General features: G+C 53.4%; 2 protein-coding genes and 1 long non-coding RNA gene across 7 annotated transcripts in view; 1 reads left to right on the top strand and 2 right to left on the bottom strand.

The window, feature by feature from the left end:
• Positions 1 to 319: 319 nt before the first annotated feature.
• On the bottom strand, positions 320 to 2577 carry HOXB2 (homeobox B2). Its single transcript, XM_045984506.1, has 2 exons — positions 2196 to 2577; positions 320 to 1378 (listed from the first exon to the last, which is right to left on the bottom strand). The coding sequence occupies exons 1-2, from the start codon at positions 2575 to 2577 to the stop codon at positions 720 to 722; spliced, it is 1041 nt and encodes a 346-aa protein (XP_045840462.1). The 3' UTR covers positions 320 to 719.
• Positions 1131 to 8846, top strand: LOC123929170. Of its 4 annotated transcripts, none has more exons than XR_006815894.1 (5): positions 1131 to 1268; positions 6136 to 6336; positions 7634 to 7691; positions 8122 to 8172; positions 8711 to 8844. It is a non-coding gene; the product is annotated as an uncharacterized LOC123929170 (long non-coding RNA). The 4 variants fall into 4 exon arrangements; XR_006815895.1 differs by lacking the exon at positions 1131 to 1268 and adding an exon at positions 4024 to 4440 and having other exon boundaries at positions 8122 to 8194; positions 8711 to 8846; XR_006815893.1 differs by lacking the exon at positions 1131 to 1268 and adding an exon at positions 4026 to 4440 and having other exon boundaries at positions 8122 to 8184.
• HOXB3 (homeobox B3) overlaps positions 8116 to 17616 on the bottom strand; it is a 25074-nt gene continuing 15573 nt past the window's right edge. For both annotated transcript variants that reach the window (XM_045984504.1, XM_045984505.1), the window contains 3 exons: positions 13385 to 13472; positions 9826 to 10425; positions 8116 to 8948 (listed from right to left, as the gene is read on the bottom strand). In XM_045984504.1, coding sequence (XP_045840460.1) covers positions 8116 to 8948; positions 9826 to 10273 — 1281 coding nt within the window. In that variant the 5' untranslated portion in view covers positions 10274 to 10425; positions 13385 to 13472. The remainder of the gene's footprint in view (positions 8949 to 9825; positions 10426 to 13384; positions 13473 to 17616) is intronic.

Genomic DNA, 17616 nt, shown 5'->3' with positions numbered 1-17616 from the left:
TCCCGTCACCCGCTCACCTTTATTTCTAAGAAGTCCCAGAACCCCAGCGCAGGGCCAAAGGCCATCCGTTAGAGGGTGTCGAGGTGACAGAACTTCCAGCAACCCCCCCCCCCAACTCCTCCGGAGCTGCGGGCCGGGCCGAGAAGCGGTGACCAAATAGGGTTACTTTTGTACCACCCGGACTTAGCGGCCCGGGGTCGGGCAAGCCGAGCGCGAGGGAGTGACAGCAGGCCTAGTCGGGGGATGCAGGGAAGGGGACTGGGTCCCAACACAAACACTCATTGTCGTATTATAAAGACATTTATTTAATCTATGAAAATAATGTACAATAAATACTTTCCCCTTTTCCTATTATTAAAGAGTTTTAATAAATAATCTACGGTCTAAAACTTAAAAAAAAAAAAGAGAGAGAAAGAGGAAAACAAGTTCCTCTCGTTCTTTTTTTAAGAAAGCCCCCCCCTAGAGTTTAATTATTCCTGAGATTTCGTTGGAAGGAGTCTACCCAACGGAATTTTCCGGTGTGATTTTTCCAAAGACGCCCGAGTGCCCAGTATTTTCGAGAGAAAAGAAAGGAAATGGATTAAACGCTAATTCCGTAATACCTGAATTTTAGCAAAACATTCAAAAAAAGTCTAAACGACTTGGGGGAGGGGGGTCCTCGGGTTTTCCCGCAGACAACCGAGGGGACGGGGTCGAAGGGCCCAGGAAGAGGAAACAGGTTAGGGGAATTGCAGGTCGATGGCACAGAGGGTGCTGGTGAAGAAGTCCAGCTCTTCCTCGGAAAAGGGAACGGGGCTATCGAGCGAGCCCTGCAGGCTTGGGGAGAGGCCTCCGGACAACTGGAGACAGGAGTCGGCCGCGAAGAAGTTGAGGTCGGGCAGGAAAGGCGAATCCTGCCGCTCCGGGAAGGCATCCTCAGGCAACGTCTCGGGCTCCAGCCGGGCGGCCGCGCGCGGACCGCCCCCGACGTGAGCGGTCAAAGGCTGGGGGCCCTGGGCGCCCGGGGGGGCCGGCGCGACCTCGGGCGGGCGAGAGCAGGCTTCCCGCGCCGCCCGCGAGGCGGAGGGGCGGCCCGGGCTGGCCACAGGCTCTTCGGAGGGCTCGCCGCCGTCCTCCGGGGCGCCCGGGCCGGCCGGCTCCCCATCGGACGGCTCTCGGTGCTGCGTCTGCCGCTTGTGCTTCATGCGTCGGTTCTGGAACCACACTTTGACCTGCCTCTCCGTGAGGTCCAGCAGGGCCGCGATCTCGACGCGGCGCGGCCGGCACAGGTACTTGTTAAAGTGGAATTCCTTCTCCAGCTCCAGCAGTTGCGTGTTGGTGTACGCGGTGCGCAGCCTGCGCGCCCCGCTGCCGGGGGCCTCCGGCAGTCCCGGGCCATCTGCAGGGAAAGCGGGCTGGGCGTCAGAGCGGGCCGTATCTCCGGCCCCAGCTCACTTGGCTGAAGTGAAGACCACCCGATCCGCCAAAACAAAACAAAACAAAACAAAACAAAACAACAACAACAACAACAAAAAAACAAAAAAAAACCCAGCATCAGCAGTACCCTCCCTCCTCCCCGCCTATCGAAACGGTTCGCTCCCACGGTGTTGCCGTGCTTTCCTGTCCCCCCCCCCCCCCCCGCCGGCAGCCCCGGCCCGGGTCAGGGCAAAGCATTCGGAGAGCCGCCCACGGGCCACGCAAGGGGTAGGGAGCGGCTCCCTTTTACCCCCCAAACCTCAGAGCCTCCCTCCTGAGTCCTTGGAGTAGACACCTCAATTCGGCACTTTGGAGCTCAACCCAGAGAGAGGGTTCCTTAAAAAAGATTGTTCCTCACCTCCTCTCCTCCCTTGCTTTCAAAGCCCCCTCTTTTGGAGCTAGGGGGATTGGGGCCAAATCTTTTCTTGCCCTCAGATTCAACAACCCAGCAACACCACTTTCATTCTTCCACACAGATAAAGGTGAAAACCTCAATCAAATCCTTTTCTTCTAGCAGAGAAAAAGCTCTTCCCCAACCTGCTTCCAAAAATCTGCTATAGTGGGAAAAAAAAAATGCTGGCAACGGCCAGGCCTGAACCCCAGCAGCGTATTCGCTCCCTCATTCCTGGAATCGACCCGGCAAGGATCCCCAACAGGCTCACACCTTTTCTACCTCTCCCATCGCTTTCTCCCCCTCTCTTCTAGCTGCCCCTCACCCCACCCCTACCCTGCTAACCGACCTGCTGGCGATCCGACCCCGGAGGCCGAAACGGAGGAGGTGGCCGGGGGAGACGAGGCGGATTGGCTGGGTTTCTTGGCGGATTTCTTCTCTTTCATCCAAGGGAACTCGGGGACCAAGGGGGCGGCGGGGAGCGGCGGCGGCGGCGGCAGAGCGGGCCCATCTTCGGCTCGCTTTTGGCTGCCGGGTCTCTGAAGGGTGGAGGCGCCGGGCTGGAGGCTGGGGAAGGTTTGCTCGAGAGGAGGAGGAGGAGGAATTAATGTCGACTCCTTGATTGATGAAGTTTGAAATGTCTCCAAGACAGCGGGGAAGGAAGTCAGACACTCCGCGAGCGATGGCTGGCTGTTTATAAACCCAATCTCCCTCTCAAATTCAAAATTCATGGCTTTCAATGGTGGGGGAGGGGGCCTGCTGGGGGGGGCGTCAGGAGGGAGGATCGGAAGGGACCCCCCCTCTTGCCCCCCCCAGGTTTATGTGATGGAGCGATTTTGGGAGGGGGAGATTTCGCTCTTTCTCTTTCTCTCTCTCTCTCTCTCTCTTTTTTTTTTAAATTTTGGGCCTTTATAATTGTATATTGCTGATAAATACAAGCGTATGGGGACTCTCTCTATTAAGCCCAGGACTCCGGCGAAATTGCAGGGAATTCATGGTCACGGGACTGGCCTCGGCCAATCGCTCGTCTGGGCCTAGTGGAAAACAGAGAGCATTATTTGCTTTAATTGATTCAAAAACTCTAGAGGACCAGGACCTGGACACTGTGAGCCCCAAGTCCTACACTCCCTCTCCCCATAGCCTCCATTTCTCCAGAAAGGCTAGAGGAACCTTTCTCTCATCCCCTACAGAGGATGGGAGGTTCCAAAAGCTGGGAAACAAGAGAACCTAAGGGAGAAGTCTTCCTCTTTTCCAAATACTTGTAATATAGAATACATAATAGACTATATTAATGCTTTCTTTAAAATGCCAGCAGTGTTTTCTTCCCTACCCTTCCCCCATTAAAAGGGGGGGGGAAGAAGGAAAAAACAAAAGAAAGCAAGCTGAGGAAGGATCTCAATGTGGGAGGAAGAGGTGGGAGGAAGAGGCTTCCATCCTTTGGGGAAGGTCAGTGTTACGGTGCAATAAGGAAGAGAAGAGATTTACAATCACCAGGACCACATCCCCATCCCAACGTCCCAAAGCAACAGATAAATCTTGGAAAATCGACAGGCACTCCCGGCTGACACCAAGGAGTGAGACAGACGGCGAGAGGCCCTTTAGGACCTCTGGCCACCATAGCTGTGTGGTTTCGGGTCCCTCCTCTCCCCGGTGTTTGCAGCAGTGCCCCTGCCCCTATGTCCACCTGTCTTCCTCATGAGGAGTCATCGTCTCACTCTTTTTGATACCCCACATCAGACAGGATCTAAGGTGCCTGTGCCCCCATTGGAGCCTCAAGTCTGTCTGTGCATCCATATCCAGGGACATGAACAAGAAAGGAGGGAGTCTGACTTAACTTAGAGCACTCTAACTCAGGTCAGTGTTTGGGGGGAGGATTTCCATCCTGGGACAAAGAGTATCCCCCATCCTATTTTTGCCAGTGTGCTAGTTTAAAAACAACAATAATAATCCCTGGCAAGAAAGAATTCTCTGAACATGGAGACGGTGAAAACAATGAATAAGGAGATGATTTTCCATTTCTGGGCCCTGAGGTAGATTTTTTTTTTAAATTTATTTTGAGGGGATCAAGATACTCTGAACTTTAGGGAGTGCTGTAATTTACTGGACAGAGGGGACACAAAACTCGGGGCCCCAAGCAATTGGTGGGAAACTAGATCTCAAAGCAGAAAATGAAAAGTCGATCTGGGGGAAGATTTTTAAATAAGTGGGTCAGAGGGACGGAGAGGAGATGAGGCGATCAATCTTAGCCCCCTGACAGCTCCCTCCGATGGCATCAAAGAATTTGGCTCTTTGGGAAAGCAGAGGGAACAGCCGAAATTCCACATCCCTTTAAAAGGCCTGGGGGTGAGGGGGATAGCAAAAGAGAAAGGTGATTCTGGGAGAGCAGGGAAACAGATGGGAAATGGGGACAGAGGGAAGGACGCTGAGTTGGGTGGAAAGTTTGTCTGGAGAACTCCCACGGCTCAGGCCTCCCCTCCCCCTCCTCCTCTCTGCTGCCCGGCAAGGAGGAGAAGGCTGGTTAGCAGAGAAATGGCAACTCAGCCGGGAGCTGGAACTAGAAACTTTCTGTCAATGTAACAGCCGCGTGGGTGGTGGTGAGTATTCATCCGCGTGGGTGGCGGTGAGTATTTAAAAAGGACAGAGAAGGACAGAGGAGAGCCAGGAGGAAGAAAGGGGATTTGTAGGTGGGGGCCGCAGGGACAGGGGGTGGCCGGCTCTGGAGGGTTCAGAACGGAGAGCACTGCTCTGCACTGGGCAAACTGGCCAGAGACCGTTGTGTCCCACTCCAGTCCAAACAGGACCGTTTTTTTTTTGCCCTTTGGGAGTGTGGATGGGGGTGGGGGCGGAGGGGGGAGGGGCACAGAAGAATCCGAGTAGAAGTTGTCTGGAAGTTGTGCAGTGAGGCCTGAAAGAGGGTTCTCCCTCCGGCCACCCCCACCCACTTTGAGAAGCCATGGAAGTTTCTTCCACAGCCTCTCCAGCTGGCTGCAGGGTGGAACGCTTCTCTGGGCATCCACTCCGGCCTAGGCTGTCCCTGCAGGAAATACGGCTCTCTTTAACCCTGCTGACAGATTTTACGGCCAGATTAGAGAAGAGCAGAAAAGTTGGGTGTTAAAAGGGGCCAAGAGAGCCCTCCTTCCCAGAGGCACCGCTTGCCGCCTCCTGTGGTGCTGTGAATCTTAGAGCACAGAGATTCCCCCCACGACTTTGGCTGCTTAGCTAGGGCCTGGAATCTCGCAGAAAGAAGGGTAGAGGACACCAAGCCAAGTGGGCCCTTATTTTTCCTCTGCAATTCCAGCTTCAAGCCAAAGCTCTGCTTTTCAAACTCAAACTAAATAAATCCCTTCTCTTGGCCTGCCTCTCTCCAGCCAGATAAATAATCAATCCCCTCCACCCCCAGAGCCAAACATGGCGCTTTGTGTAGTTACATCATTCAGAAAATGTTAGTCAGGGAAGAGGAAGAGGGAAATACGGAAAGAGAGAAAAACCCTTGAGCGTTATTTGATCCCAATCAAACTTTGCACGCTCTTATGCCTTTAAATTATAGCCTGACCCGATGCTAAATTGCTTGCTGCTTGGATGAGCCGAGTCCAGTTAAAATCCTACTTGGTGGGGGGGAGGGGGAGAGTGTAGAATTCAGGTTGCTTTTTTTTATTGTTATTTATTGTTGCATAAAGACTGTAATTACTAACCTTGGACTGCCAGGATGCAACATAAAAATGAAAATCAGCCCTCGCTTTAAGGCTGAGGGCCTGGAACGATTCTCACTGACACTACCCCCTCTCCCCATCAGTACCACCAAATATATGCTCCTAATTAAGCAATGCGGGCGCATCGCTTACAATTAGAATTATGCAACTCTTCAGCACAGCCATCGCTTCTCTTTCAACGAATTAGCTCCATATTTCAGCCGCCCTGTCTCTTCGCTCTTATCGGCTCCAGCGACGCGGCGGTGACATTTCATCTTTGACAGACCCTCTCTATCCTCGCTCCAATGTGATAAAACTTTTATGGAACCACGACTAAGAAATGAAGTTTTCCCAAGGATCGTGGAAACGGAGCTGCACATTAGCCTGGGGACCATTTTATTTACGCTGGGATCTAAGCGCTTCTTCCATCCTCCTCCTCCTCCTCTCCCCTTTCCTTGGCAGGAGAAATCATCGGCGCCTCCTCTCCCTCCGCCCCAAGTTTTATTTAGTGATTTAATTTCACTTTAGTTGTAAGGTTTGACCTGAGAAGTCTAGGCCTCAGATTTTTTTTTTAATCATTTTCCTTTGTTTTCATTTTAGACCCAATGGTGGTTGGGCTCCGGGTCACGTGATGACTTCTTTGTAGCTCCGGAAGAGAACTGTGAAGTTTAGGTTGCTTGGAAGAAGCAGTAAACGGCCAGATTTTGTTATTGTTGTTGTTGTTGTTGTGTAAGGGGTGGCCAGGAAGTTGTGGCCAGAGGAGCATGAAGACAAAGGTCAATGAGAAAAACTGAGAAGCAAGTAAGCCAAACAAAAAGGCCCAAAGAGAGCACCCAAGGGTCCTCATCCCCCACCTCCAAAGTACCCCCCCGCCCCCCGCCCAGCAACTTGTTACTTAAATCTTAGCTAAAGAAGTTGGCAGAACGTTCCAGGCCTGAGGCATGGTAAGGGAGGGGATAGGGACCTGAGCCCTGGGTACAAAAGCCAGTATAGGGTCTCAGTGTCCTCTTTTCCTTGGAGGAAATGTGGCAGTCAGCAGCCTTGCTCTGCTATCTAAATTGGACCACCAGGACAAGATAAAATTGTTAACAGAAAGTTTATTCAAGAATTGTTTGACAGACAACCCTTTCAAGTAAGGAAAAAAGTAACTACAGAAGAACAAAGAAAGTTCCAAGAGGGAATTAACTCTAATTCTACAAATTCAGGACTATACAGTGACAATAGGAGCTGAGTTCATGCCTTTTAGAACTAATTACAATTGCTCATAAGTACGAGTTTAACATAAATCTACAGCTCTTTTCTAGAGTACAATAATAACTAAAATAGCTGGTTTTACATGACAGGAAACACAATGTCCTTTATAACAAGTAAATACTAAAAAAGTACAGTTTTTCATTTTTTCCCTCATATAAATACATAATGTAGGGGGATAAATAATACAAAAAAGAAAATATTTTAACAAGCTATAACCAATAAATATATATGAAAATGTTCACTAGAACACACTTTTTGAGCGATGCTGGATTCCTGCAGGCCCAGGCATCTCTCACAGTTGTTTTTATATCCATTAAAATGTAAACTCTAAGTGCAACAAAAGTGTCCTGTCAGGGGGTTGGGCAAGGCGCACAGGCCCAGCTGCAGCCCCTGCCTGGGACAGTTTGTTAAAATATACCCTGTTTTCACGTTAAGTCAAGAGAGCAACAGAAGAAAAGAAAAGTGTCTCCGACTGCTTTCTGTGGAGAGAGGGGGATGGTCCTGGAGCTGAGATGGGAGGCAGCAGAATGGGCAAACCTTTAGTCCTGACACCTTGCCTGCTCTGACCTCCCAGTTGCCATAAAAGAAAAATATATATATTTATAATATAGACAGCTCTGACTTTCAGGATCTCTCACCATCCCTGAGCCCTCTGAAAACTGTAACAGATGGGGGCGGGGTAGAGACATTAATGTCCTAAAGCAGAAACTATGGGGCAAAAAATGGAGGGAATGCCCAATAAACCTCAAATAGTTGGGAAGAAACTTGAGGCTTCATGGAAGTGGGAGGGGAGCGTGCTTTGTGCCCTTGGTTTTGAAATGCGCTTTCTTTTGTTTTTTAAAAGGAGAATTGGAAGGGGGAAAAAAATCAAGATTTGGAGGGATTAACCACAGAGATGGAAGGTAAGTTGGTTGGTCGATGATGGGCTAGCCATCTTGTCTGTTTTTGTTTGTTTGTTTGAATGTGCTTCTCTGCCTTGTTTCCCTATCTCCTCTTCCTCCACCCCACTCCGGAGCGGAGCGTAGAATCCCAACTGGGTATTGCTGGAGGCCTAGGGTTAATGGAATCATCTCCATAATCCGCTGTGGATTCCTCTCCAACGGGTTGGCAGGCAGATGGAACAGGGACTGGAGGACCTTAAAATGCAACTTCTCAGGCCAGGGGAAGGAAAAGGAGCTGCAGGCCTGGCCTTCCCAGGAAGCTTGCCTATCACCTCCTGGCCTTCTCCGTCAGACCTCCAGGCTGCCCTCCCCGAGCCCCTCGACCCGGCGCCCCTTCTGGGTCTCATCCACCCCATGGCCTCACCCCTCCACCCTCCCTCTCCCATCACAGGTGTGTTAATTTGGGCGCTTCTTGGATTCTACCCTGAGGAGGAGGCGCATGGTGAGAGGAGAGGTCTGTGTAGGTAGGGTGGGGATCGCAGGGTCCGTGGTGCTGGTTGGGGGCCATAGGGGGCGCCCCATTGTAGTCCAGGTTCCCCGAGGGGTGGTGGGAAAGGTGGTTGAGGCCATAGAGGGAGGGGCCGGCAGGGGGCGGCAGCGGATCCGCGTAGCCGCCCCCGCCCACGTAGACGGGGCTACCCTGCATGGTGGGCGTCCCGTAGGCGCCCCCATTGGCTTGGAGGACATGAGGCTCGTAATCGGGCGCCGGGGTTGGGGGGTACTTCTGCGGGGCGCCGCAGCCTTTGAGAGGGGGCTGGTAGTTGGAGGGCAGCGCGTAGGCATTCTGGTGGGCTTTGCCGAAGGCGGGCGGGGACGGGCTCTCGTAGCTGGGGGTCATAGAGTGTAAGGCGTTCATGAAGCCGGCCGTGGACTGCATGGGCTGCGGGGGGCTGCCGGCGGGGGAGGGGCCCCCGGACGACGAGGCCAGGCCCTTGGCCTTCTGGTCCTTCTTGTACTTCATGCGCCGGTTCTGGAACCAGATCTTGATCTGCCGCTCGCTGAGGTTCAGCAGGTTGGCCATCTCCACGCGGCGCGGCCGGCACAGGTAGCGGTTGAAGTGGAACTCCTTCTCCAGCTCCACCAGCTGCGCGCTCGTGTACGCCGTCCGCGCGCGCTTGGACGCCGCCGACCCCGGGGGGCTCTTGTCCCCTCCCCCGCCGCCGCCGCCGCCGCCGCCGCCACTGCCGCTGCCGCCGCCGCCGCCGCCGCAGCCCTCCGCTGGATCCGAGGGGGAGGGGTGGAAAGGGGACAAAATGAAATAAAAGATAATTACTGAACACGCCGAAATTGAATGCATGGTTTCTTAATAAATCCAGGCCTGGACTCGGAGCCCCCGCCGCCCTCCCCTTCTCGTCCCCGCCTCCTCCTCACCAGCACCCCCCCAACGCCCGTCGCATTAGCGGACACTCTATAATAGTGGCATTTATTAAGAGACCTGTTCTCCTCTTGCTGCCCCAGCTTATGAAAATTTGATCATGTCACGCAGACAGAGCCGCATGGCCATTTATTTAGAGCTGGATTTTCGCGCGCACGCTTTCTCCCCCCATCCCCAATTCCAGGTTCTGGGAAAACTCCCACCTCCCACGCTCCCACCCCTACACTTCCTGCTGGGTCCTATGGACAAGGTGGGCGGCCAGGGAGAACCCCTGGAGGAATCTGGACATTCGGGGGGCAGGGCGCGGAAGTGCGGCTCGAAGAGGCTGCTTTGCCTGGGGGCCGGGACCCCAGGCCGCCGGAGCGATTGTGATTAATACCCACAGTAATCATACTTAATAATAATCAATCGTTGACGACTCTGCGTCTGCTGGCGGGTCTCGTGGCTCTGCGGCCTTGCGAAGGGCTGCGGCCGCGCGAACACCTGGCCTTCTAGAGCGCTCAGCAGCTCAGGTGGAGGGTGGCTGGCGGGAGAGGGTGCCGGCGGGGTCAGGGGTCGTCAGGGGGGAGGGGGGGTGGGTACGGGCAAAGCGCCGCAGCCGCCGCCACCTGATATTGTTCCCAGGCCGCCGCCCGGGCGCCTAGGGGCTGGGTGCTAGAATAACAGTGACATTCCTGGCCCGGACAAAAGCTGACGACGAGGAAGGCAGAGAGCTGGTACCTGTGCTGGGGGAGCCGTTTTTCAGCTTGGACGTTTGCCTTGACTCTTTCATCCAGGGGAATATCTGTTTGGTGAGGGTGGAGTTGGAGCCGGGAACGCACTTGGGGGTGCCGCTTTTGCTGGGCCCGCCCCCATTACTGCTGTTGCTAGTGGTACTGGTAGGTGCGGCGCTGGGCGGGGGTGAGCCGGGCGGGGCGGGCAGGGGCTCGGGGGCCAGGCCGGGCCTCATGCAGCTGCCGTTGAGCTCCTTGCTCTTGGCATGCGGGGCGGCGTTGCCCAGGGACTGCAGCGAGCACGCCGAGCGCTGGTAGTCGCCCTCCAGGTGCGTGGCGGCCTGAAAGGGGGGCTGGGGGGGACCGTCGTAGCCGAAGCCATTGCTGCCAGGGTACGAGGAATAGCCTCCGAAGAGTGCTGCGGCGGCGTTGTCGTAGTAGGTGGCTTTCTGCATCGCTGGGCGAGGCCCGGGCAGTGGGTGGCAACTTGCAAGAGCCTGATACCCTCACGACCGGACATTGGCACCCGCGGGGGTCACGTGAGGCGCCGGACCCCCCCCCTCCCCTTTCTGCCCCCCTCCTCCCGAGTCCGTTGGGAGCGGCTGACCTGCGGGGTGAGAGAAGAGACACAAGGGGGAGAAGAGGACTGGGGCTCGAATCCATCTTAGGAGCTGAAAAGGGAATTGACATCAATAGGGTTTTTTTCTTCTCCCCCACCCCAACATCTTCAAAGCAGATGCTGACGCCACTTTCCTGACCTGAAATGGATTTTTCTTATTTTAATTTTAAGGAAAAAGTCCACCAGTTGTTATTTCCATTTCTACTGCTTTGGGGACTGCCTAGGTACAATATCTTACTACCGCAAAGGCCATCGTTTCTCTCTCCTGCCTGCATGCTAGCCCCTGACCTCTTCCGCCTCCCTCTCCCAACCCGCCCCCCCTCGCTCTGGGATAGGGTGGCTGGGGGGGGGGGGGGACTAGGAGACTCCAAAATAAAAGCATCACCAACACCCTCCTCTGAGCTGAGAGGCCTCCTGCCGCCTGTCTTTGCCTCCCTCCATGTCCATCTAGGTCTCTCACCCAAGCAGAGTCTAGTCTGGAGGAAAAAAAAACAACGACAGAGGATCTCTGAAAGAGACAGGAAGGAGAAGCAAGTTGAGCAGGGAACCTTCTCCTGTGAGGAGCCCTCTCGGTTCTCCTCCCACCTCACGAAGACAACAACAGCCTGACCTAGAAACTTCCTGAAGATTTTTTAACCTCCAGAGCCAACAGAACAGAGCCTCCTCCATGGCCCTGCAGCAGGTACCAGCACCTTCAGTCTGAGTCTCTCCTCAGCCAAGTCTGGGACCCACTGGATAGCAGCCCCATGGGGCCCCCAAATGGAGCAGGATTGTTTCCATTTCCCTGGCCCGCCTGATTGGTGTGGTGACCATTTGGCCCAAGTCTCTCCTGGCTCCATTTTTTTTTTTATCAGACCTAATTTTTTCCCCACCCTTTTCCTTGACAGTCTGTTTCCTTTGATTTCTCCAAAAGAAGAAAAGAAGAGAGAAACTGGATAACTGTTAGACTTTTCTACCAAGAGATGCGAGAGTGCTTCCTGAATGAGAACACCTTTACCCAAGGCAAAAAAGAAAGTCAACAGAGCAATCAGAACAATATTATTGTCTGGGTTGGAAATGGGGTACTTTGTTTACTGAAGTTTTCCAAGACAAAAAAAAAAAATCATTATTTTAACACAGACTTTTAAAATGTGCAGAAAAAAAATAAAGCTCCAAGCTGTCATAGGATTTTGTGTATTTCTTCTAAAACTTCCTGACTGCATTTTTTTTCTCTCTGCCTTCCTGCATCTCTCACCATCGCATTTCATAAAACCTCCAGAGTGACCCTGTCTTCTGACATGTGAGTTTGGACTCCTTAAATCTCATTCAGCCCAGCTGGTCAACTCCAAAGAAAACTAAAGATAGGAAAATAAAATAAAAGGAGGGCAGGTGAAAGATGTCCCTCCCCCACATAAATCCCCTTCTTAATGGCAGAGATTTACACTCAAAAGGGAGTCAGGGTAGGCCTGAGTTCCGATTGGTTTCTGGGAAGAATTTGTTTCTGGGAAATACACATGGGTCTGTCAAGCAGCAGGTCCTTCCAGGGAGAAGAACTGGAGTTCAATTGACCAGGCTGACCCAATCCCTTTATTATTATTACCATTAGCCTCTGATGATTTAACCAAAATTAGCTTCGGAGCAGCCCTGGATGAAGGGGGAATTAATTAACAGGCATCAGTTGAGTTTGTTATTAATAGATAGAGAAGAGAATGAAATAAAAAACGATGGAAGGGGTTGGCTGGCCGGGCCCTGGCTTTATTTAGTCTAAATGATTGTTATGGCAGTAATGATGATGATGATGGTGGTGATGATAATAAAGCAATAATCTGACTAGACGCCTGGGGCCGAAATTCCTGTCGTTCCCCCTGCAATAAACCTGCAAACCATCGTAGGACAGAGGCCAGACGAGTGTGGGAAGCGGAGAAGCCAGAGACGTAACAGGAAAGAATGGAGATTCCGCCGGCGGCGAGACAGGGCCCAGAGGTTTGAGGACGGAGCTAGCCCCTGGCTGCCGCCTCCGGCTGTCTGGGACGCGGCTGCCGCGGTAGCTAGCTGGCGACTAGCTCTGCTGGCCCAAGGAGGCGAAGAGAAAGCGTCCAGGATACCTAAACGGCTCGCGGCCGCAGGTTCCAAGCACACCGGGCTGAGGGCAGCAAGTTTGGGCGCTGGAGGTAACCGAATTAAAAGGAGCCCTGGCAACTCTGCTCCGGGACTTTGGCAGGCCCGGATCGGCCGGAGGGCGCAGAGGCCCGGCTTACGGGACAGTGAAAAGAGGTTAAGGTGTGGAGGGGATCCGAGATCTAGGGATCCGGGAGAAGCGGGGGTGGGGAGCAGCTCTACCAAGCCAAACGTGTCTATTTCCCTCGCCTCCATGTTGGAAAAATCCAGGCTCCATATGGCTTCTCCGGAGAGAGAGAGGGAGGGAGGGAGGGAGACGGTGGCTCCCGGCTTCCCCCCAGGGTCTCGTTGGAGAAGGGCGGTGAGCAGCCCCAAGAACCCCACCTGTCCAGGCACAACCCTGAAAAGGGCCGGGGAGAGTAACAATAGCTGGGGAAGCCCGCAGAAAGGGGACAGGCCCTCTTCCAGGACTTAAAAAAAAAAAAAAAAAAAAAAGATTAGTGGAAGGAAGAAAAATAAAAGAACAAGAAAGGAAAAGAGAGAAAGGTTAGGCTCTTCTTAGCAGCCGGGGAAAATTCAGCCCTGGATCTGGCTGCTGAAAGAAAAGAGAGGAGAAAAGGAGAGAAGCAAGAAGGGAGAGGGAGAGAGGGAGAGAGGGAGAGAGAGAGAGAGAGAGAGGGAGGGAGGGGGAGGGAGAGAGAGAGAGGAGAGAGAGGAGAGTCGCTGCGTGGAAGGAAGCTTAAAGCTTGTGAACTCTTCTTGAACCGAGATTGGAGTCATATGGGCCATAAATCATTGAGACATACTCTCCGCCATTCACAAACTGATAGCCTATTTCAGTCCAGCTTACCTTAGCCACCGACGAGGGGAGAACAGGCAGACATAATATATATTCACATCGAGCCCCAGCGCGAGCGGCAGGCGAGAAATCTCCCCTCCTTGAAGGCAAAGGAAAAAAAGACCACTGTTTAAAGCTGCGTCGCCCCCCCCCACCAATAGCCACCCCGGCTGGGGAGCCCGAGGGGCACAGCGGCCGGAGGAGCCGCGCGGCGTCCGCTTCAATTCACTCGGCTTAGGAGCGGGGGTGCGCAGGAGGGAGGGGGTGGGGAGCGGGGGAAAAAAATAGAAGAAGACCGAAAGGTGCTCGGGCGGCTCAGCTTGCTGAGAATCCAGCTCCGGGCTCCGGCTCGGCCAAGCCGCCACAGTGTGGTTGCCCTACAAGACTGGTACGCCCTACTCTCCGTAACAATGGCCTCTGCTTTTGCACAGGGAAAAAAACCACACAGACACACACACACACACTCACTCACTCACACACACACAAGCTCACACACACCCCCACCACTCCCCCTTTAGCAAGCTTAGATGCCTGATAAGGAGGGAAGAAGGTGTTGGTGGTGATGGGGGAGGGGGACGTTTTTTAACCCCCCCCCCGGCCCCCCCAAAAAAAGTGATAAAGGAAAGAAGGTAGAGGTTTTTGTTTTTGTTTTTTAGGAACAGGTAAATTTTTAAATTGAGATTTTGGCGGGGGAGGAAGAGGAGGGCACAGGCAAGGCAAAGCCCATGGATTTCACAGCTCCCCCGCACCCCACTGGTTAAACCATTATGCTAACTGAGAAGTAGGTGGGGAGGCCTAGTCAAAGGCACCCAAGGTGCCTGGGGGGTGGGGGTGCTAGGTGCCCCTCTGCGTTGATTTGCGGTGGCAAGGGGGCTTGCTGTCTTTTTTTTTTTTTTTTTTTTTTAGTAGTTTCACTCCTCCGGGACTGGTGGCTGGGTCTCCCGCCCTCTCGCCCTGGCTCCCCCACTCCAAGTCTCCCAGTCTGTTTCTTCTCTTCCCTCACACCCTCCCAACTTCTTCTCTCTCCCCGCAAATCTCCAGGCTGTTTCCAACTGGTAGGGGGGCAGCCAGACCTTCCTTTTTTTTTTTTTAAACACCCCCCCCCCTTTTGAGAACAGACAACAAGCGGTGAGTGATTATTTTAAAAATCCAGACCATCTTGCAGGAGGAGGGGGGTTGAGGGGAGGGTGACAAAAGGAGCACTCTGTTTCGCTGGAGCTCCAGACACGGCTGGCAATACAGAGGCTGTAAGAACTTCACGGAGAAGTTTCTGTTAAGATTCTCACCTCCGGATAGGCAGAAGGGGCTAAGGGTGATAAGGACATTTGTACTTCTAAGAAGGTGAGAAGAGCTACCAAAACGGCTTCATCTTAAATGCGCTGGCAGAAGAGGAGGAGGGTAGTTATTATTATTATTATTATTCAGAACAAACCTGTTTGTTTCTCTTAGCTCTGCAAGATTTATGGCTCTTGGCCCAAGTGAGGAGGACTACAAAAGCTCAACTTTTCTTAGGGTGGGTTTGAGAAGAGCAGAAAAAGGCGAGGAGGCCTGTAGGAGGGAGCCATGAGTCAAGAATGTAGGTGTCTGCAGATTTGGGGCGGCGGGGGGGGGGGGGGTGGGGGGGGGTGGGGAAGAGCCACTCCCGGTGGAGGAGAGACAAAAAGAGGACCAGGACATCTCCCAAAGCAGGAGTGTTTGCAACTCTGCCTAACTGCTGACTCGGGGCTTAGGGGATAAAATAGAAGGCAGAGAGCCTCTCTTTTCTACAAAGGCAGCTTGGAAAACCTGTTAACTTTGAGTAGACAGAGCCAGCCAATACCCTGTGACCTCCTGGTTAGAATGCTTGGCTTTTGCCTTCTCCCATCTGGATGCACCAGAAGAGATGGGACTGGGAGAACAAAGGTGAGAGATGTTTCTAGCTATTGTCTCCCCTCCAGGAGAGGGTGGCCTTGTCCGGCAAAACTTCCCTCACACCCTACTCACAAGCTCTGCTTTGAGCTGAGAAAGGGTCCTACTCTCCTAGAGAGTGCTCCCCGGGCCTCCTCCTGCCCCTACGGCTTTCAGTCCCGCTAAGTCAGTTTTTTCGTGGGCTGGGGCAGCCAGTTTCTTGGGGCCTCGCTGAGCAGGGGGTGGGTGGGATCCATGGCTTCCCTGCCCTCCAGCAATGGGAACCACACGCAGAAACTCCTACTGTGATGTCCCAAGGACCCTCCCCCCTGCCTAGAGAGCTGGTGGCTGAAGGAAGGGGGCAGTGGTGAGGATAGAGGGTGGGAACCAGTTTTCTGTTTATTAGGAGTAACAAGAAGAGAAAATGCCCAAGCCCAAGCCTATGTTTAGACTCAAGCCAGGCCCCTCAAAAAAACGCCATCATGGCTGCCTGTGTGTGTGTGTGTGTGTGTGTGTGTGTGTGTGTGTGTGTGGCTGCACGGAGCCTGTCCTGAGATTTCTAGACCCTGGTGAGAGACCTGCGATGTTGGTTCCTATGTAGCTTTGGGCCTGGTGGGTTAGCAACTCAGCCCAGGGAGGCTTCCGGAGGCCTGAGAGAAAGGGCACCTTTGGGTCTTTTCTCTTACTCCCCGAAATTGAAGTCAAAAATGTACCTCAGACCTTCAGCTCTCCTAAGCTGCTACCACTAGCTAGAGAAGGTCATTGCAAACATGAGGGAAGAGGAGAACCTGGTCACTGTGGGGCTGCACAGCATTGCCTCCAGGAATTAAGAAACCCCAGAGGGCACTGAGCCAGCTGCGGGCCTGTGAGACTGGGCTGCCTGAGGGTCTGGCCTGGAGCTGAGCTGAGGGAGGCTGGAGGAGCTTTCCAAAGACAGAGGAGGACCCCTCTCCTCCCAGAGTCTCCTCAACCCATTGTGGTCCCTTCTAGCAACACCAGGAGCCCCGGGGCACGGTGGGGTGGGGGTGAAAAGGAGGACTGGGGATCCAGAAAGCTAACCTGGAGAAAAATATCAGAGGACACGCACCCCCCAAATGCGGTAGGAGAAGGAGTGAGGGATTCTTATTTATCCTGGAGAACAGAGCCCATTTGAACTGCTTGGGAGGAAATTACGTCTCAGTTTGGTTTCTTTCTTGTCTTTTTTCCTCCTTTCTTGGAGATTTCTGGCTGGGTGGGAGAACAGGCAACTTGGAGGGTGCCCGGTTCCTCTGAGCTGTTGCTGCAGGCTGGGACCCTTCAAACTTCAGGGGACAAAGGCGGGGCAGTGAGGAGCTTGGGGGGGGGCTTGGAGTAGGAGACATCACAGGGGTATGAGGGAAGACGGGGGTCTGGAGAAAGAGGGAGAAGAGAAGTTTATCACTCCTGACAAGGAAGTGATGACTTAGGGGTGGACCAGAGAGAGGAGTGAACAATTTCCTCCTGGACCCAAGTAGGGAAATTTGGGCAAACTTACCGTGTGTGTGTGTGTGTGTGTGTGTGTGTGTGTGTGTGTGTGTGTAAGAGAGAGAGAATTTGAAAAAGAAACACTGAGAAAAGATTAAGATAGAGACTTTAGGGTAATCTAACAAAGGCAGAAATTAATAATAAAGGTAAAACTTGGAAAAAATGGCCCCCTTCTGGGCATATTTTCCCCTCCCACTCGCTACAGCACTCCCCTCCCCCACTCCTAATCCGTACCCAGTGCCAGGGGATAAGGAGCGAGTTAAATCTCTTTGAGCCCTTCCTGGCTGCCCACCTTTCCAGGCCTTGGAGGGATCATGTCTGTTCTCCATCCCCCCCCCCCCAAAATCCGCCAAAGAGCGAACGAAAACTCTCCTCTCAATAAGGACAAAATGGCTGGCTCCTTTAAAATCGATTTCTGATACCAGCTTTGGGGTGACCAAGGATCTGGCCTCCAGCTCAACCCACCCACCGGCTCACTGAGAAGCTGGGACCTGGGAGCAGGGGCCGAGGCGATTCGAGAGCTGTTTCTTCCTGGTCCTGTCTGGGCTCCGGGCCCCACACTTCTCCGGCTTCCCCGCCCAACTTTGTGGCGGCTGCGGAGTCGTGTGGAGTTCACGCACACACCGGAACGTCCATCTCTGCTTGCATATTAATAAAGATTTCAAAGCTGGCGGTTGTAAAATTAAATTGCTAATGAAGATGACTCTTGGTATCGGGACTCCCAGCCCCCACCTGTCTAAGACGCCCTTGCGGGAGGAAACAAAGGGGAAGCGGGAAGGAGAAGGTTCCGTGCGGCCCGCGGAGGCCCGCGTAGACCCGGCTCAGCGGAAGCGGGGATCGAAAGAAGACTGAGG

This window comes from Meles meles, chromosome 18, assembly GCF_922984935.1.
Source record: "Meles meles chromosome 18, mMelMel3.1 paternal haplotype, whole genome shotgun sequence".
Classification (NCBI taxonomy): Eukaryota; Metazoa; Chordata; class Mammalia; order Carnivora; family Mustelidae; genus Meles; species Meles meles.
Note: the sequence above shows the minus strand (reverse complement) of the source record. Positions and strands in the feature narration are given on the sequence as shown.

Excerpts from the sequence above, each read along its gene's own strand:
- HOXB2 (XM_045984506.1), bottom strand. The coding sequence starts at position 2,577 with ATGAATTTTGAATTTGAGAGGGAGATTGGGTTTATAAACAGCCAGCCA. Across the intron at positions 1,379-2,195 it reads CGGGGTCGGATCGCCAGCAG|ATGGCCCGGGACTGCCGGAG; the intron begins GTCGGTTAGCAG and ends CTTTCCCTGCAG.